The 19,611-nt window shown below is 47.5% G+C and overlaps 1 protein-coding gene across 2 annotated transcripts in view; it reads right to left on the reverse strand.

The window, feature by feature from the left end:
* The window catches only part of LTO1 (LTO1 maturation factor of ABCE1), a 79,489-nt gene that overhangs the window by 48,098 nt on the left and 11,780 nt on the right, over positions 1-19,611 (reverse strand). For both annotated transcript variants that reach the window (XM_078684248.1, XM_078684247.1), the window contains exon 2: positions 13,286-13,391. In XM_078684248.1, the coding sequence (XP_078540374.1) occupies positions 13,286-13,391 (106 nt within the window). The remainder of the gene's footprint in view (positions 1-13,285; positions 13,392-19,611) is intronic.

Consider the following 19,611-nt stretch of genomic DNA (forward strand, 5'->3'; position numbering starts at 1 on the left):
CTGGGGGGCATGTTTTATGTTGAGTGACTAAAGACATCACGGAGAGAAAGGACAGCAAAAAACATGCCCCTCAATCCGACACGGACAGGGCTTAATGTGACGGACAAAGCTCTTCTCCAATGGCTGGCCGCCGTTTAGGAAGCCAGCCAATGGAGAAGAGCTAGCTCATTTACTTCCCTACTAGAAGACATAAAATCTTGCCAGCGAGACTGCGCAAGCACAGCCTACGCAGGCTGAGACCTAAATAGAGAGTACTGTAGTAAAGAGCCTTTCCCTTCACAACAACTAAAAAAAAAAAAGAGAAGGCACACACCCGATTTTTCAAGCACTATACTAATTCATTAGCAAAATGACAAATTCACTGTTTAGGACATCAAACAACCCCTCTCCTTTGATGGTGACAGCTCACACTATCACATTGTAGGTTATGGATCAGATTAAATTACTGTGCGAGTTCTTCCCCAGATGGTATTACGAGATGCCATGTTTCTCTTTTCACCTCTCTCACTTCAATTATTCTACCTTCTCCTTTTCTCATTTCTATCTGCTTACTACTTTCCCTTCCTTGGTCTGTCTCTCTTACCGTTCTCTTCCTCGCTTCCCTATTTCTTACTCACTTTATCTCTCTCCTTCCTGCTGTCTGGTCTCAGGGTATCTCTCATGCCACCCCTTTCTTTTTTCTTATCTCTCTCAATCCCCTCTAACCTCCCCTGTCCTCTTCTTCTCCCACCTAGTTTCTCTTTCGGTCCACCGTTATCCATCCCTATGGTTTGTCTCTGTGATGCATATAGTGAACAGGAGTACGCCGGCTCCCACTTCCTAAATGACCGGGCATGTGGCGGCCTGTGCTCCGGTACAGTTCCTCCATGCTCCCTGCTTACACGGCCCCTAAAGAGAAGTATGATGCTGCTCCGTAGATCGCATGATAGTGCTACTGTATGTCCAGGAGCCACCCAAGTCCACCAACACCCTCCATCACCTGAATGTCTCAGACCGGACAGACCTCATAAAAACAAAAAACAACAAAAAAGGCTGCAGTGAAGAGGGTCTCTCATCAGTTTTCTGCCCCATTTTATACAACCTCACCTCGGCAAAGGCTAGTACTTTCGTTATTTATTTAGTGTGACCTCCTTCAAAGACCGCCTCGACAACAACACACACAACAAGGAGCACTTCAACATCGTAAAGGAACTCTCCAACCCCAGCTCCAACACCAACGACATCCCGCTGTTGCAAGCCCTGTGCGACTACCTCGCCACCTTCCTTCACCACAAGATCGCTGACATCTACGACCGCTACAACGCCCAGACAGCCCCAACAGACATCGACACCCCGCACACCATTGACCACGACCCCCTGCCAGCCTGGCCCAACGTGAACATAGATGACACCATCAAGACCATGAGCACAATCCATTCCGGCTCCCCATCAGACCCACTCCCGCACCACATCTTCAACAAAGCCAGCAGCTCCATCGCACCCCACCTGCGCAACATCATCAATCTCTCCTTCGAGACCGCGACCTTCCCAGAGAACTGGAAACAAGCAGAGATCAACGCCCTACTCAAAAAGCCCAAGGCAGACCAGAGAGACCTCAAGTACTTCCGGCCCATCTCCCTGCTTCCGTTCCCAGCCAAGGTCATCAACAGACAGCTAACCCGATACCTCGAAGAAAACAGCATCCTGGACCCATCCCAGTCAGGGTTCCGCAGGAACCACAGATCAAGACTGCCCTAATTGCCGCCACCGAACATCAGGACCCTACTGGACAACGGTGAGACCGCGGCCCTCATCCTCCTGCACCTCTCCGCCGCCTTCGACAACGTCTGCCATTGCACACTACGCACACGCCTTCACGACGCAGGGATCCGTGAGGCCTGGAATGGACCACCTCCTTCCTATCCGGCAGAACCCAGAGCGTCTGCCTCCCCCCATTTCGATCCGAAGCCTCCAAGATCATCTGCGGCGTACCCCAGCGACACTGTTCAAGATCTACATGGCCCCGCTCGCACAAGTCACCCGACAGAACGACCTCAACATAATCTCCTGCGCCGACAACACTCAACTGATCCTCTTCCTCACTATGGACCCCCTGACCGCCAAATCCGAACTCCACGAAGGAATGACGGCCGTCGCCGACTGGATGAAGATCAGCCGACTGAAGCTGAACACGGACACGACGGAGGTCCTCATCCTAGGCTCCAACTCTTCAGCCTGGGATGACCGCTGGTGGCCTACGGCACTGGGAGCAGCCCCGACACCCACCGACCACACACGCAACCTGGGAGTCAACCTTGACTCAACACTCTCCATGCTAAGCAAGCCAACGCAGTCTCCTCCTTCTGCATCAACACCCTCCACATGCTCCGCAAGATCTACAAGTGGATCCTGACAGATTCAAGTAAAGAACAGTTACCCAGGCCCTCGTCAGTAGCAGACTCGACTATGGAAACGCCCTCTATGCGGGAGCCCCGGCCAAGCTCATCAGACGACTGCAACGTATTCAAAACGCCTCTGCACGCCTGATCCTCAACGTACCACGTCACAGCCACATCACTCCCCACCTGAGAAACCAGCACTGGCTCCCTGTCAACAAGAGGATTTCCTACAAGCTCGACATCCACGCACACAAGGCACTCCACTAGACCAGCCCAGCCTACCTCAACAGACAACTCTTCTTCTACATCCCCCACCGCCAGCTCCGTTCCGCCGACCTCGCCCTCGCATCCAAAGAACAACCACCGGCGGCAGATCCTTCTTCCACCTCACATCTAAGACCTGGATCACCCTCCCACTGAACCTACGACAAACCCAAAACCTCCTGACCTACAGGAGGCTACTCAAGACCTGGCTGTTCAACCAGTAGCACCCCCCTCCCCTTTTTCCCCCCAGTGCCTTGAGACTCTCACGGGTAAGTAGAGTACTCTATAAATTCTTGATTGATCATCAATAAACGCAGGGGTCAGTGCTCAGTGGTCCCAGTGATGCAAGAGCGTTACATGCTGCTCGGGAGATCTGACCTGCAGGATATAGGGAGCTGCTTCACCTCATACAGGTGACACATTGGCTTCAGAGGCAGCAAGCTGGCAGTCAGACTGACTCAAGAACACATCTGTCTCTGCCAGATGTAGCCGAGCCGAAGGGAGCCAGCGTGTTACTTGACATAAGCAAGAAGAGCATGAGTGTTGTACAGGCCGAGAACAGTGCACTGCCCTACAGCTGGACAGAACCATAGTAACCAGTTCATTATTAAATGTATTTTCCCACGAGGCTCTGAGTATTGCTTACAGTAACTTAAAGTTACTTCTAAAGCAGCCCCCACCCTGCCGAGGAGAGCAAAGACCTGCCCTGTTCTTTATTAAAGCCATCTCAGGCGTTTGCCCACCCTGGGAAAGAGGGATTTTTTTTGCTTAGCTCAGCACAGACTTTTGAAGGGAAAAAGGAAGAAAGGCTTGGACCAGAGACATGAACAAAATAAGAGCTGGAAGAATGCGATTGGAGTTCGGGGTGGGGGCGCTCCAGTGTCTACACCTTACAAATTACCCCAGCATTATGAAGTTGAAAGCATGACATTTGGGGGGGGTCAGTCTTCATGTCTTTAAAGAGTAAAAAGCAAAGTACAAAAAGCAACAGATCTATACGCAGAGAAGGCTACTTACAGAGAGGAGGGAACGATTTCAGCAGACAGGGTGGAAAAAGATTGAGTTGGCATACTAGGAGTCAATAGGACGGTGTGAACCAGGAGGACAAGAAAATGGGTGCACTCTCTGAGAACGGCGAAAAGTGTGCACTTGGAGAGTGCAAGGGGGTGTCTCACAGAGAAGAGTGAAATATGGGTACCCACCCAGATGTGTTTAATAGAAGAGTATTCCCAAATAGGGGTGACTAGCAGAGTGAAATGAGAGTACAATCTCGGAGGGATCAATAAACTTGAACTTACACAGAGCACTGCAGCGCAGCGAATGAGCTAATTAAAAACAAATGGTGACATGCTCGACCTAAAAATATGATTAATGGTACTACAGAAACTGATGCACGCAAGTACAACAAAAGTGAGATGTATGAAAAGAAACAAAAAAAACACATACAAAATATCAATCACACAGCGTAGTCCTACAGATAAGTGGGAGGTCTCTGAGACGTAGTACTAAGTCTAGCATAACCAGTTCCTTCTCTCACATCACAACCACCACTGGTGCCTCCCAATATCCTCACGACAGAAGCCCCATCTGTACCAATGCTACTACTGGTCACTTCATGATCATAGACTCTGAACATCCCTCTTCCTCTTTACTCACACATTCTCCTCCACTTTGATACAGAGCAACATTCCTGAAATTCCACTTTTCCCAATTTTCCAAAGTCACGGAGAACCTGCCTATTTTAACAGTACTGAAGGGACCTTTGAATTTCGAGGGAACCCTTACTGCTCTTCCTTACCGAACTTTGACCCAATCACCTACCCCAAATGTGCTCCGGAATACTTGTTTGGGTTGTACCTGACTATTATTCTGAACCCACTCTCTCAACCAACCAGGAACTAGTGACCTGACATAAAAAAAATCCTCTGTGACACACTATGGGTTGTGGTGCGATACGATAGCACCATATTGTTCACCATGGTTCCCACATCCTCTTGACTGGCAATGGCCAACTTTTTAGTACCTTTCATTAAACTGTTGTCCCTCTCTGCTAAACCATTTCCCTGGGGGTTATATAACAAGGTGCGAGAATGTCTAATACCAAATAGTTACAAAAATGTTGTAATTTCTTGCAAAACTACCTGGGTTCCATTATCTGTTACCAACACAAGTAGGGCAACCTTTTCCTGAAAAAAGTCTTTCAATACTAAAATAGTGCTTCTAGTAAGAAGGTCCTTCAAAAACCTGAAAGCAAACCACTTTGAATTAACATCCAACACAATGACAGCAATTATTAACCCTCACTTCCAACAATTCCAGCATTGGACCAATAAAACCCAAACAAACTGTACGCCACGGTTTACCCAGGTCTTCGATATGACCCTGTACACTTCTGCACCACACATGCAACCGCTTCTCACTTTGCTTGCAACTACAACACTCTACCCACCTTTCCACTTGTTTATCAATTCCTGGCCCCCAAAACTAATTCTTGTGCTACCTGCTAGTCCAGCCTTATCCTAAATGCCCCACATGCGCTAACCCAAATAACTTGCGCCTCGACCCTACAGGAGGAATGAAGCGATCCTCCCTCATGACAACACTGGGGCCACACACCAACAACTCATACAGCATCTTAAAATAAGGACACACAGACAGGGATAAAGTACTCTGCCTTGTTGCTCCGCGTCGAATCAAGGAAAACACCTCTTTGAGAACATTATCCAGCTTAATTTCATCCTCCCAATCAGTCATGGTGAACGCACCAAACCAATCACCACAGCATCCTGCTCAGACAGTACTACCCCTTCAGACTGGAAATTCATGACTGCCTCACAATCTATAATTTACCATGGTAAGGTCAATCTAGACAAACAGTTTGCTTGAAAATTTCGCCACCCCTGCACAAACTCCACAGTGTAATAATATTCCTGCGGGCGTGCTGCCAACCTGGCCGAACCCTTACCCGCACCACCTAATGACTAGATCTTAATCACAGGTTTGTGATCAGTATGCATGATAAAGACAAACCCCACAAATGCATTCTAAAATATTTATATCCCCATGCAGCAGCTAGCACCTCACGTTCTGTAAACGGATAATTCCTCTCAACTTGAGTAAGCGTGTGTGAGGCAAATGCAACTGTCCTTTCTTTCTTACCATGGAGCTGTGAGAGCACCTCTCCCAAACCTGTGGCACTGGCATCAACAGTGAGTATACGTTTCAACTTGTTATCGAATAGTGCCAAAATGCCTGCATCACAAATCCCAGTGTTAATGTTGCCAAAACACTTTTGCTGCTCTCTACACCACACAAACCTCTCCCCTTTCCACAACAGCCTTCTTCAAAGTTCTATTCAACTAGTCCTAAAAAGGACCAGAGCTGATATTTCTCGATGGGCACAGTTGCTCCCCTTTTAGCATCCAATAGAGATCTCTTGGCCCTTACTCCACCAGTTGATATGGTATATTCTAAATACTCCACCTGTTCACACAAGAACACACATTTATCTCTATTCAAAGTAAGACCAAACTCCTCCAGTTTTTTCAACACAAATCACAACATTGCGTTATGCCTTTCCACACTCTCTCCCATCACCAAAATGTAATCTTGAAAATAGACAACCTCATTCATCCCCTCAAAAAGCCTGGCCATCATATGTTGGAAAACGCTTGCAGTTGACGCCATACCAAATGGCAAGTGAGTGAACTGAAATGTACCTACAGTAGTAATGAATGCCGTCAAGGCCTTAGAATCATCATGTAGTCGGAACGGATGATAGGCACTTCTCAAATCCAATTTCGAAAAGTACCTACCACCATTCACCATGGACCCTAAAAATGCTGTCTCAAAAAGCGCTGAAATCCTAATTAGTAGTTTGAGTGATACAAATACTGGCTAGCTATAATGTTTGGAATTATACTGTTCCTATGGCTTAAATGAATGTAGTGTGCAACTGACATTTAGGGAGTTTTCTATTTACTTCATGTGCCACATAATTGCTGTGAAGAGCATCATGTCCCCCAACGATTCTACTATAACTTGAAAGGATCATGTACTCACCAACCTCACCCACACGCGCTGTTCAAGTAAAAACTATGTATAGCCATCTGTTCATAATCCAATATCCACTTAGTAGCTCTACATGTCCACTACAGAGGAAAGAATACACTCTATACACCTGTAAGTATACCATTACATATAGATATCTTTTTTTGAGTGCATAATACATGTAGTGAACAACTTGCCTACAAATGAACCCCCTTACCTTCCAGCAATATCAAGATCTTCTTGCCAACTGGAATAGTGTCATATCAACATTGTAATGTATGAAATACATCTACGATTGTTTCTGTCTATATTGTATTTTTATCTCTTCTAGTTATAGACTAAATCAGCATCTATTACTAAAAAATGAAGATAAGCGAATGAGATAAATGATAAAGATAGGTGAATAAAGTATTTACTCATCGACAACTACTAGGAAAGTAGCCAACTTCGATCTGGTCCTGAAGAAGGCCCACAGCACCGTGAAGACTACCAGAGGCCAATACATGTCAACGTACCAGGGGAGTTTGGGCTGGACTGTTCCAATGAGGCACAAGGTCAAGACTGATTTGCATTTAGCTGGGTCTGAACGGAGGTGGCGAAATGCACTAAAGAATGATGATGGATGCAATCAAGATCTGGGACTGGGGGTGAGTGTCTGAAAAGTTTTCAGCACTCCATCCATCATATCCTTGGATTTGCTTTGTTCGACCTACCACGAACCTACCACAAACCATCACCAGGTGCAGTGGAACATTAACACTTCCTTCATAGCACCACCGCTCACTTTTTTTTAACTTATCTCATCCTCTGCAAATTAAGAACTGAGGACAGGAGGAAATTTTAACTCCCGTGTTGGACCGGGCCTCGTGGCGTGGTCCTACCCCTCCCGCATGGCAGGCCCGGGACGACATCGGCCTCCGTCGACCCGCCGTCGATCCCCCTGAACACGAACCATCGACGAGAGCAGCCCCCCTGGCAACCCACAGCTCTCCCCCCCTGGGACCCCAGCGTACCCTGCTCGCCAACACTGCCGGTCTGGCGACCATGCCAGGCCACCATTTCCGGCCCGACTCCATCTTGGGCCCATCACGTCCCGAGCACGTGGCCGCAGCCACCCCTGGCCCCGGCCCCAGCGAAGCCCCGACATCGAGGCACCAAGATCCTCCCAGGTGGTAGAGTGGCCACTTGGCGGATCCCGGAGGAGGGGAGTTTCGATGGGCCTCCAGCCATTTCCGGACGCCTGGTGTCGATCGCCCTCCAGCCTCCCTGGGCCCTGGCTCCACCCCCCTGCTGGGTGTCTGGACACCTTCATCCCGGCCCCTCGGACCCCCAGGCGCGAGGGTCCGGACATCAAAGGACTCCAGTCCTATATCTGGGCCAGCCCTGGATTAGGACTCCAGTTGTATCTTGGAGTCGAAGCCCTGTCGCGGCCTGACCAAGCTGAACCACCTTCGAGGCCCTGCTGACGCTGTCGCGGCCTGACCAAGCTGAACCACCTTCGAGGCCCTGCTGACGCTGTCGCGGCCTGACCCCTTGAACTATCCACGCACTAGTTGGTGCCAAGACTGTCCCGCTACCCCATTAGTCCCGAAACCACGACTTTATGGATCCCTCGATCCCTGCCTGCTAACCTGCTAAGAACGTGCCTTCATTTCGTATATAAAGATACTTGTGAATATTCCGTCGTGTGGTGTCCGTCTGTAGTAGTGTGATTGCTCAGCTGGTACGATTGTAGGAGAGGAGTCTCGCCAAGGAGGCCTCCCTACGGCGCTCGGCCTATTCCATAGAGAGAGGTGAGTCTCGGGGCGGGCAGTCCGACATCTTCTGTCTCCCCTGGGATCGCCTTTCCAACACCCCACTTCACAATTACTCTCTTGCACGTTTTATCACAGCTGTTAAAAACACCAGACAGTCTACCACCGGGTGGATGAAAGGAGATCACTTGGAGAACCCAGTATTCGAGTGATAAAAGACCCAATGGTGATGCTATTCACATAACTACCTGAACGAAGAATCAAGATATACCACACCGTATGTTCTTTGTGAATGAGGGTCAACACACAAGAACCCTAGACTTTGGTAAAAACAGAACTTGCGACTCATTGTCCTTTTTTGTCCTTTGAAATAAGCTTCAGACGATACCAGTTCAGAGAGAATCTTTACCTGGGCCAAGTGGCTGATTACCTTAGATAAGAGACAGGGTAAAGAACTAGACTTGTATGGAAGAAGGAAGAAGCTGAACTCTAAAGAGAAGAAAGGAGAGATACAGCCCCCGACCCCATGAGCAGAAGTAAAAGGTTGAGCTGACTGAAGCCTATCAGTGCCACCTAAAGATTTCGAACCTGCAGCCATCCCAGCCTAAATGGATGTTAATGTTTCTCATCTTCACCCCATTTATCCTTATTGTTTCCAGTAGGCTGCAATTGATCTCCTTGATCTAATTTTGGAACTGTTTTAACCACTTCTGTAACCATAACATTTTATTTGTTTCTATACCCAAATCCTAAATCCCACTTTACTGGCCAGGTCTGTAGTCCAGTGGTAACCCTGGGCCGTGTGGGTGTATCCTCCAACAGAAATCCTTGAACATGGCTGGATATTTTAAAGATACAGGCTTCTGAATTAGTGTATTAACAGGTGTCTCCTGGAATTGTGATCAGCTGGATATGAAGCACTAGACTCCTGGAAATTGCAGTTAAGCAGATACGAAGACTTTTTTTTTTTTAATATTGATTGTTTTATTGAGTATTTCACAAAATGCAAGTAGCAAACGCCCCATAAAGAAAACATAGGGCATCAAATTTAGAATTAAACACACATCCTTTATTCCAATACAATATTGATCATTGGCAACTCCACCCATAGAAGACACAATAATTAAGCAGGGTAAGGTAGTGCTGGAAAGAGGAATAAGACTCAGGTTTAAAAATACTTATTTTGTATACACTTTTCTCCCCCAATACTCCCACTATATTTGGGCCAAAATCACAACACCTATTACAGTCGTGATAGCCTATGATGTCCGGTCCCTTTTGGTAAAGCTTCTACTGCCTTTTGGTAAAGCTAAGTTACCAGTCCTGCCTCAAGTTTCACCTTCTAAACGTTTTGTAGTCCTTGAGACTCCTAAAAGTCACAGTTCTCCTAATAGCAGCGGTCCTAGCCAAGGTCTCTTACCACACATAGAGTGCCCATTAGACTCATTGCCAGTCCCCTCTATGAAGGCATTATCCAGTGTACCACCTTGATAGCCTTTGCTGCCATGTTTTCCAGGTCCATTGCTGATGAGCTGGCTCCAGTTCCCTATTTTTCCTTGCATTCTATGACTTGCAGCCCTCGTTTTAATAGACTAAACAAGACTAAAAGTCCTAGAATAAAGAGTAAAGAACACACTAGCTAGCCACGCATGGACCTGTGAAGCTTGACAGGGCTATAAAGTCACCATAAAAAACTGCCAGTAAAGACCTACAGGTTACATCAGGACCTGACGACTATGGAACTGGGTAACTCGGATCAAATTCAGAACTGGCTGAACATCCTGTGATTCTGGGAAAATCACTAAATTTACTTCTATTTTAAAATAAAAAAGTAAATTATGTTGTGACTTTGTAATGTAACTGGTGCTTTGTAAGGCACTCCAATACCTTTGGGTCGAATTTGCGCCATATAAAACTGTTATATATATATATATATATATATATATATATATATATATATATATTTGACTTACATGGTTAGAGCTAAGTCGACTCAAAACGCATCTGGTTGACACATTTTGGTAGATGAAAGATGCTTTTCTTGGGCAGCCGAGATAGGCTTAGTTTCTGTAATCAATTTAGCAGTTTTGAAGACATTAGCCTTTATTATTGTGTGTCTGAGACAGAAAAAGGCAGATTAATTTCAGAGCACACATCTTAGTGACACTGGGCATTTGTTTATAAAGATTTAGTACAGAAAGCAAAATCATTCCAAAGTACTTAATACTGGAGACCGGCTTTGACAACTCGTCCATTGGGGAGGATGAGGGCAATAACGAGGAATCCAAGTGGTTGACTTTGTTTTAAACTAGACAAATTTCTGACTTGGATGGATTTAATTTGACATAGTTTTGATTAATCCAGTTACTGACTGCTTTCAACATGGGGGTTAGACCGGAGATTGTGTTTTCTGGGTAATCTTTTAATTGATGGTTTCTTCAGTCTACTTTCATGTTTTTATTTTATTATATACTACATACACATAACGGTTGTGCCCAGCTTGGGTTGGTCGCACCCACAAAGTTGGACCAACCCTGAGTGAGTGAAAAATCCCTGATATGTAGAGCCTTTAGCTGTAAGTGGCTGGAAAAGCACTAAACCCAACTAACTGTGAGTAAGCGTTTGCTGTACTCAGTGGAGGTTAGCCGAAGGGTAGGGCGGACCCTGCGCCTAACCAATCATGGGTGACTAACCTAACCCCACTGTGCACTTTGTTATGCTCATGTCTCCACAGTGCTCACCGAGTATGAGCTTTGAATTTTTTTGTTTTAACTTTTTTTAAACCTTTTCCAAGATTTACAAAAACAAAATTTAAAAATGTTCCCCAAAATCTACAGCTCTATTATATAATAAGCATTTCAGCTAAACCATATTTGAAGCTGTGAACCCTGTGAAAAAAACGGGGTTGTTTTTTATTTCCGAGTACAGTATCCGCTCCCAACATCCTCACCGCAAGGATTCTCTTCTAGCCCCCAATTTGCTTTTCCCACTTATTTCAGACCAAGGTCATGGCATACTGTAATGACTGCTGCAACAAAAATGTACAATTACTAGAGATTACGCTGTTATTCTATTCCTATAAGGAGTCGCACATCCTAAATAGGACAAAAGCACAAAAATGCTCCTTCTTCCAACAGGATCTGTTTATTTTTCAAATGTATGGTCCGTGGAAGACTTCAGGATCCTGCTCCCTGAATAATCGGAGGATAAACTGTCAATATATATAAGGACCTTTGTCTAATACACTTTGTAATAGTGGCTGATATGTTTTTGATACACAAGTGTCTCAAAAAAAAGCATGCTGCTACGTCAACTTTCTTCCGAACTAAGTTTGGTGTAATTCCATTCCCTTGTTTTTGCTGCTGCGGTGAGCAAAGCTTTAATTGGTAGCTAAAATGGAAAACACTTTTTATGTCAAAGCGCTATCACACCATGCATACTCCACTTTATGCCACTCCACTCTATCCCATTCTACTCAACACCACGACACTACACTCTAAGCCATTTCACTCTAGGACAGTCCATGTGACGTTATTTCACTCTATGCCGCTCCACTCTGAGAAACTGTACGCCACTTTACTCCACTGTACACCCTTACTCTCTACTCTGTGACCCTCCACTCTATGCCGCTTCATTTATGTCGCTCTACTCCACTGTAAGTTATGCCCTCTATGCCACTTCACTCTAAGACACCCTACTACACTTGACCACTCTACGATGCTTTACAACTCTACTGCATTCTATGCCACTCCACCATACAACACCCTACTCCACTCAACTCTACGACACTCTATGCCACTCCACTCCACGCCCCTTCTTTGCACGACACTCCACTCTGCCCCTTTTTGTCATTCTAAACTACGCCACTCAATTCCATTCCACAATACTCTACTCCATTTTACGCAATTCCCTCTATGCCCCTTAATCCACTCTATGACACCCCACTTATGACAGTCTACTACACGCTACTCTACGACACTACTCCACTACACCCCACCCAGCTGTATGCCACTCGAGGACACCCTACTCCACTCTATGCCACTCTACTACACTCATGCCACTTTACGCTACGCTACTGACACTCTATGCAATTCCCTCCTCGTGACTCCATGACACTCTACAACACTTTACACCCCTCTATGCCACTCCACGATCTCTACTCCACACCAATCTTTGCCACTTCACTCCACAACACTCTATTCTACTCTACAACACTACTCCACTCTAGACATTTTACTCCACTGTACAACACTATGCCATGACACTAGGTCACTCCAATCCTCCACTGCACACAAATCTATACCACTCCACACCACTCTAGGTTGCTCCAATCTATGACACTTTATTCCACTCTATGCTATGCCACTTTACTCGAAGCCACTCTGCTCTAAGCCACTCCACTCTAGCCATGCTAAACAACAGCCACACTGGTGTACAACATGAGTAAACCACACTGGGAAAGCCAATAGCTCTTGCATAGGTGAGACCTTTTGTTTCCTATGGGAGAAAATATGGAAAACAAATGTATTTTCCTCCACCCTACTCCTTTCTTCACTCCATTCACTCCCTCCTTCCCGGAGGGATCATTTGATTGGAATCTTTCAGTAGATTCGACAAACTGTTTTAAAGTTATAAACAAACAAAAATTATATACTTTTCAATCGGAATTTCGTTTTACCCACAATCACTATTGACTATTAGGTCATATTTTTCGGGGAAATAAAATACTTTAATTGTAGAATAAACGTTGTTCGTAATGAGTATAATAGTTAATGGTTTAGCATAATGCAAGAGGATCTTTACTAATTAAAATAAATAAAACCATGATTTATATTTTACCTCTGATCCAATTTTAGCACCATTTATTGCACCATATTGATGTCCCTCAATTAAACCAGCTTGCACTCCTTCAGAATAACCTTCATCATAGCCTTCACCATGGAACCTTAAGGAAAGAGTTAGATGCATTAAAAAATGTCGCATGGCAACAGAATAACAAACTACTTGTGCAATCTCTTCAAAATGGAACATTTTACAGCAAGCAACAACCGATAGCCCATCTGAATTCTTTGCCTAATCTTGTAATGAAATGAAATGAAAAAGAAATTTATAGAGCGCTCTGTGGCCATGCGGCTTCCTGGCGCTGAGGAACACATCGGAATCTGCCTAACTGGTGCGGGAGAGATTAGCCCGGGAAAGCCTGAAGAAAGAAAAAAGTTTTGAGGGCTTTCCGAAAATGGGAAAAAATGGGAATGGAGCGGATAGAGAGGGGAAGAGAGTTCCAGATTTGTGGAGCACGCACAGAGAAGCGGGTGCCCCCTGTGCGGGACTTACGGAAGCGGGGAACGTGAAGAAGAGAGAGGGAGGAAGATCGGAGGGAGCGAAGAGGGGCATGGGAGGAGATCAGAGAATTGATGAAGAGAGGAGCGGACCGGGCCTGCGCCCTAAAGGCCAGGCAGGCAAGTTTGAACTGGGACCTGAACTGAACGGGGAGCCAGTGAAGGGTTTTTAGGGTGGGAGTGATGTGAGAGAACTTAGGTAAACGAAGGACAAGACGGGCCGCCTGGTTCTGGATGGCCTGGAGACGACGGGTCTCGTAGGCAGGAATGCCTACATACAGGCCATTACCATAATCCAGGCGGGATGTGATGAGGGCAGTGATGATAACTTTAAGGGCATCAACAGAAAAAAACCGGGAGATCTTACGGATGAGGCGGAGGGAGAGAAAACAAGAGGATACGACAGAACTAATGTGCGCATGCATCGAGAGGTCATTGCTGACCTTGATGCCCAGAGTCCGGACAGAGGGAACCGGGGAAGGTGGGGGACCAAAAGAAAGGGGCCAGTGGGCCGAGGACCAGGGGTTAGAGGGGCCACCAGTGAGGACAAGCTCTGTCTTGTCAGGGTTGAGCTTCAAGTGATTGAAGCTCATCCACTGAGAAATAAAGACAAGAGTCGACCTGAGCTTGGGAAGAGAGTGAGTGGGAGAGGATAGATCAAAGACGAGCTGGAGGTCATCAGCGTAATTATACACTGAGACCCCCAGCTCAAGAAGAGAGGAAATGAGGGGGCGGATATAGAGGTTAAAGAGGAGGGGGGAAAGAGAGGAACCTTGGGGTACCCCACACGTGACCGGGAGGGGAGGGGCCGAGAAAGAGGAGAGGTGGACTGCCTGCGAGCGTCCCTGCAGAAAGGACGCGATCCAAGAAAGGGCAACGCCCTGAATGCCCGCTGCGCTGACACGGTCAAGAAGAATAGTATGATCGACCGTGTCAAACGCAGCGGACAGATCCAAAAGGACTAAGGCCTGAGGAAGATTACCATCGGCCTTGCCCTTCAGTTCGTCAAGGACCGCAAGGACCACGCCCTCAGTGGAGTGGCCCGGTCGAAAGCCGGCCTGATGGGAGGCCAAGATGTTATACCCCTCGATGTAGGAAGAGAGGCAAGATGTTACGTGGCTCTCGAGAATCTTCCCTAGATAGGGGAGGAGGGAGATCGGCCTAAAGTTCGATGTAAGGGAGGGATCCAGGCCAGCTTTCTTCAGGATGGGGAGCACGATGGCAGACTTGAAAAAAGAGGGGACAGAACCCCGAGCCAGACAGGAGTTGAGGAAGGTTAGGGGGGGGGGGTGGGACAACTAGTGAATAAGGTTCTGAGGATGCGAGCAGGTGCGCAATCCACCGGGGAGCCAGACTTGACCTTAGCAAGGAGGTCAAGAAAAAGCTCAGGTGAAATGGGTGTGAAGTGATCAAAAACGGGGGAAGAAAGGGGGGGATGGTCCGGTATATCAGGGGGAGGAACAATCGGGATATTGGCCTTAATGATGGTTATTTTATTGATGAAATAGGTGTTCAAGGAGTGACAGAGGGATTGCGAAGGAGCAGGGGAAAGACCAGCACGGTCAGAAGTGGCCAGGCTACGGACCAGAGAAAAGATCTCGCGAGTTTTGTTAGCCGAAAAGGCAACGCGGTCCGAGAAGTATTTGGATTTGGCTGTTAAAATAGCGGATTTGTAAATATTGAGCAGGGCCCTATATTTCAGGCGGAGAGTGGTGCAATAAGTGCGGCGCCAACGACGTTCCGACCGTCTGAGCTCAAGCTTCAGAGATCTGAGGTCATCGGAAAACCACCTATGGGCGTCGTGAGGACGGGCCGATCGAATCTTTTTAAGAGGGGCGGCCAGATCGCAGGCCGCGGAAAGCCAAGTGTGGATGGCATCCGCCTGATTCTCCACAGAGAGGTCAGTCAGAGCGGGGGCAGATAGAGAGAGAGAGGAGGACAGATCATTAAGATCAACCTTATTCCAGCACCGGGCCCAGATGTTCTTGGGCAAAGTAGATTTCTCGGGCTGACCTAAGGGGATTGAAAAGGAGATCAGAAAATGATCAGACCACCCACAAGGGGAAATAGAAGACACCAGAGGATTGCAACGGAGAGACCAGATCTGGTCAAGAGTATGACCATGGATGTGGGTAGGGGTCAGGACGTGGGATGAAAAGTTGAGACAACAGAGAGTAGCAGAAAAGTCTTTCGAAAGGGGGTCCTCCTGCGGGTCGCCCGGCCAGAAATTAAAATCCCCCAGCAGAATTAGCGACGAATTGTCTACAGCCAGGGTGGCCAGGAGATCCTGCAAAGAGGACACAAAAGAGGACATGTACTGAGGGGGGCGGTACAGAAGAATCACCGTGAGGGGGACCGGGAGGTTGAGAGAGCGGGCCACCAGAAAATCTACATTGGTAATGCCAGGATGCGAAAGAAGCTGGAATTGCAGGGATCGACGGACTATCATCGCCACGCCGCCCCCAGGTCTTCCATCTGGACGGTCGGCGCGGAGGGCATAGTGAGTTGCAGGGAGAATGGCAAGAAGGTCAGGAAGTGAATGAGAGGAAAACCAAGTCTCAGTGAGGAAAAGAAAGTCCGGGGGGTCCGTGTCCAGTAGATTGAAGAGAGCGGTTTGATTTTTTACGGCGGAGCGTGTGTTCAGGAGTATAGCAGAGGCATTAAGGGAGACAGGGGAAACACAAGGAGGGGGGGACGGAGAGGAGATCGGAGAAGACAAAGGAGGCAAGGCGACACCGGGGAGGGGGGGGGGCGTAGATGCCATGCGAGGATAAGTGAAGAGCTATAGATGGGGAAAGAGGGATTGAGGCAGAGAAAGATGAGAGTTGGGCCGAAGAATACGCCAGACGAGGAGCAGAGTCTGTGGCCCCTGGTCCCGGTCGGGCGCAGACGGGCTTGCCTTAGGCGCGCCTTCGGCGCGCAAACGGCGCGCCCGCTGCGCCCGTCCGCTGCGCGAACGGTAGAGGCACATGTTAAGTAGTGAGAGTGGGAGGTGAGATCCGGGGGGCGTGGCCAAGAAGTGGGCGTGGCCGGGAGGGCGCCCGCTGAAGGCGGGAAGCGAGTGTGAGGGCTACCGCTGCAGCGTCCAACTCGGCTGCGCGGGAGGGAGAGAACAAGGGCAAGGACCCTGAACAGGTAAGGAGAGGGTGGGTTTAAAAAGCGCACTCAGGCGCTGAGAACGCAAAATAATCAGGGCTGGTAAAATATGGCTGCTAAAAGCTCCCGCGGAAGGCAGGGAGTGATCCTGTGGCGAGTCAGCTAGCACTCAGCTGCTAAATAGTGTCCCAGGGGGCGTGGCCAAGAAGTGGGCGTGGCCGGGAGGGCGCCCGCTGAAGGCGGGAAGCGAGTGTGAGGGCTACCGCTGCAGCGTCCAACTCGGCTGCGCGGGAGGGAGAGAACAAGGGCAAGGACCCTGAACAGGTAAGGAGAGGGTGGGTTTAAAAAGCGCACTCAGGCGCTGAGAACGCAAAATAATCAGGGCTGGTAAAATATGGCTGCTAAAAGCTCCCGCGGAAGGCAGGGAGTGATCCTGTGGCGAGTCAGCTAGCACTCAGCTGCTAAATAGTGTCCCAGGGGGCGTGGCCAAGAAGTGGGCGTGGCCGGGAGGGCGCCCGCTGAAGGCGGGAAGCGAGTGTGAGGGCTACCGCTGCAGCGTCCAACTCGGCTGCGCGGGAGGGAGAGAACAAGGGCAAGGACCCTGAACAGGTAAGGAGAGGGTGGGTTTAAAAAGCGCACTCAGGCGCTGAGAACGCAAAATAATCAGGGCTGGTAAAATATGGCTGCTAAAAGCTCCCGCGGAAGGCAGGGAGTGATCCTGTGGCGAGTCAGCTAGCACTCAGCTGCTAAATAGTGTCCCAGGGGGCGTGGCCAAGAAGTGGGCGTGGCCGGGAGGGCGCCCGCTGAAGGCGGGAAGCGAGTGTGAGGGCTACCGCTGCAGCGTCCAACTCGGCTGCGCGGGAGGGAGAGAACAAGGGCAAGGACCCTGAACAGGTAAGGAGAGGGTGGGTTTAAAAAGCGCACTCAGGCGCTGAGAACGCAAAATAATCAGGGCTGGTAAAATATGGCTGCTAAAAGCTCCCGCGGAAGGCAGGGAGTGATCCTGTGGCGAGTCAGCTAGCACTCAGCTGCTAAATAGTGTCCCAGGGGGCGTGGCCAAGAAGTGGGCGTGGCCGGGAGGGCGCCCGCTGAAGGCGGGAAGCGAGTGTGAGGGCTACCGCTGCAGCGTCCAACTCGGCTGCGCGGGAGGGAGAGAACAAGGGCAAGGACCCTGAACAGGTAAGGAGAGGGTGGGTTTAAAAAGCGCACTCAGGCGCTGAGAACACAAAATAATGCATAGTATTGCTCCTCTGGGTTTTCACTGGTGTTTTAATATTTTATACTTTTATCTCATCCCACTTGAGATGGTTAAACGGATTTAAAATCCTTGTTTAAAAAAAGAAAATTCTGTTGATCATCCTCACACTTCCAGTCTTCTGTTCTATGGGAGAAATATGGAAAACAAATGTATTTTCCTCCACCCTACTACTTTCTTCGCTCCATTCACTCCCTCCTTCCCGGAGGGATCATTTGATTGGAATCTTTCAGTAGATTCAACAAACTGTTTTAAAGTTATAAACAAACAAAAATCAGCAGGTATGCGAGCAACGATGTGGGACTCAACAACAAACAGTATAACAACAGGGTGCTACAAGGCAAATAGAGAATTTCTGTCTAATTGATTAGGGGTGTGTGATTAATAACGTATGAGGTCTATATTGTATTTACTTTCCTAGTAATCATAACTACTAAGTTATCCATTATTATAATGTTAATCCATATTCATATAATTTATATTAGACTACATTACAATAGACAATGAGGTTTGTGTGAGTACAGATTGTGGGGGTCCCATGCAGTTGTTTCTTATCAATACGCTACATGAGTAAGCTCACCTGGGTAGTCTATCAGATCCTAAACACACCTATGTTCCTGTCAATACTATTAGAATGTGAGGGAATGGAAAATACATCCAGAATCGAAAATACAGACATTTTTCTAGACCTGCAGGTCTAGTGACTTGATTAACCTACTTGCCCTAACATTAATGCACTTCACCAATAAAACCTTTCTCAAATTGAGTGATCCTAGGCAAATATTTATTTCACCAAGCAGCCCTCTGCTTCATTATCCCATACAAGAGCACCTTCAAAAATAGGAATTCAGCATGACTGCTGTACAACAACTCTTTTCTTTGATTTATTTGACTAAACTTTATCTACAGGTATAATAAAAATCTATCCATATCTAGGGCACCCGAGACCCCTGACTTGTCTCTTAGTTTACTAAGAACATTGTCATCAGGGTGAGGACTGTTTCTCAATTGATATTTTAAAACTCACTTCTAATAAGCATTAGTAATATATTTATTATAACATTGGAATGTTGGGAGCACTATTGAAAACAATGGAGTGCTCCGGGCTTATAATGGCTGGTATAAGTCCGGAGGACCAATGTTTCTTTGTTCACAGCTCTGGCTGTGAACAAAGGCTTCAGGGAGCCTGAGAGGATTTCAATCCCCTTGCGCTCCCTGAAGGCATTGTTTTATTTGTTAGAACATTCTGCCCTCTAGTGGCAGAATGTTCTAATAGCCTTATAGCCCTTCAAAGCAGGGCTATACCGGCAATTAAAGTCCTGCTGCTTTGTAAAAGTCCCTCGCTTTCGGCTCGGGCCTTTAACACTGCAGCAGGCCTATATGGCTATAATGTGGTAGACCACTGTAATTTACATACAGTTTCCATTGTAATGGCCACAAACTTTCCCCACTCACATGCATTTTTACCTATAACA

Source organism: Lissotriton helveticus, chromosome 3_2, assembly GCF_964261635.1.
Source record: "Lissotriton helveticus chromosome 3_2, aLisHel1.1, whole genome shotgun sequence".
Classification (NCBI taxonomy): Eukaryota; Metazoa; Chordata; class Amphibia; order Caudata; family Salamandridae; genus Lissotriton; species Lissotriton helveticus.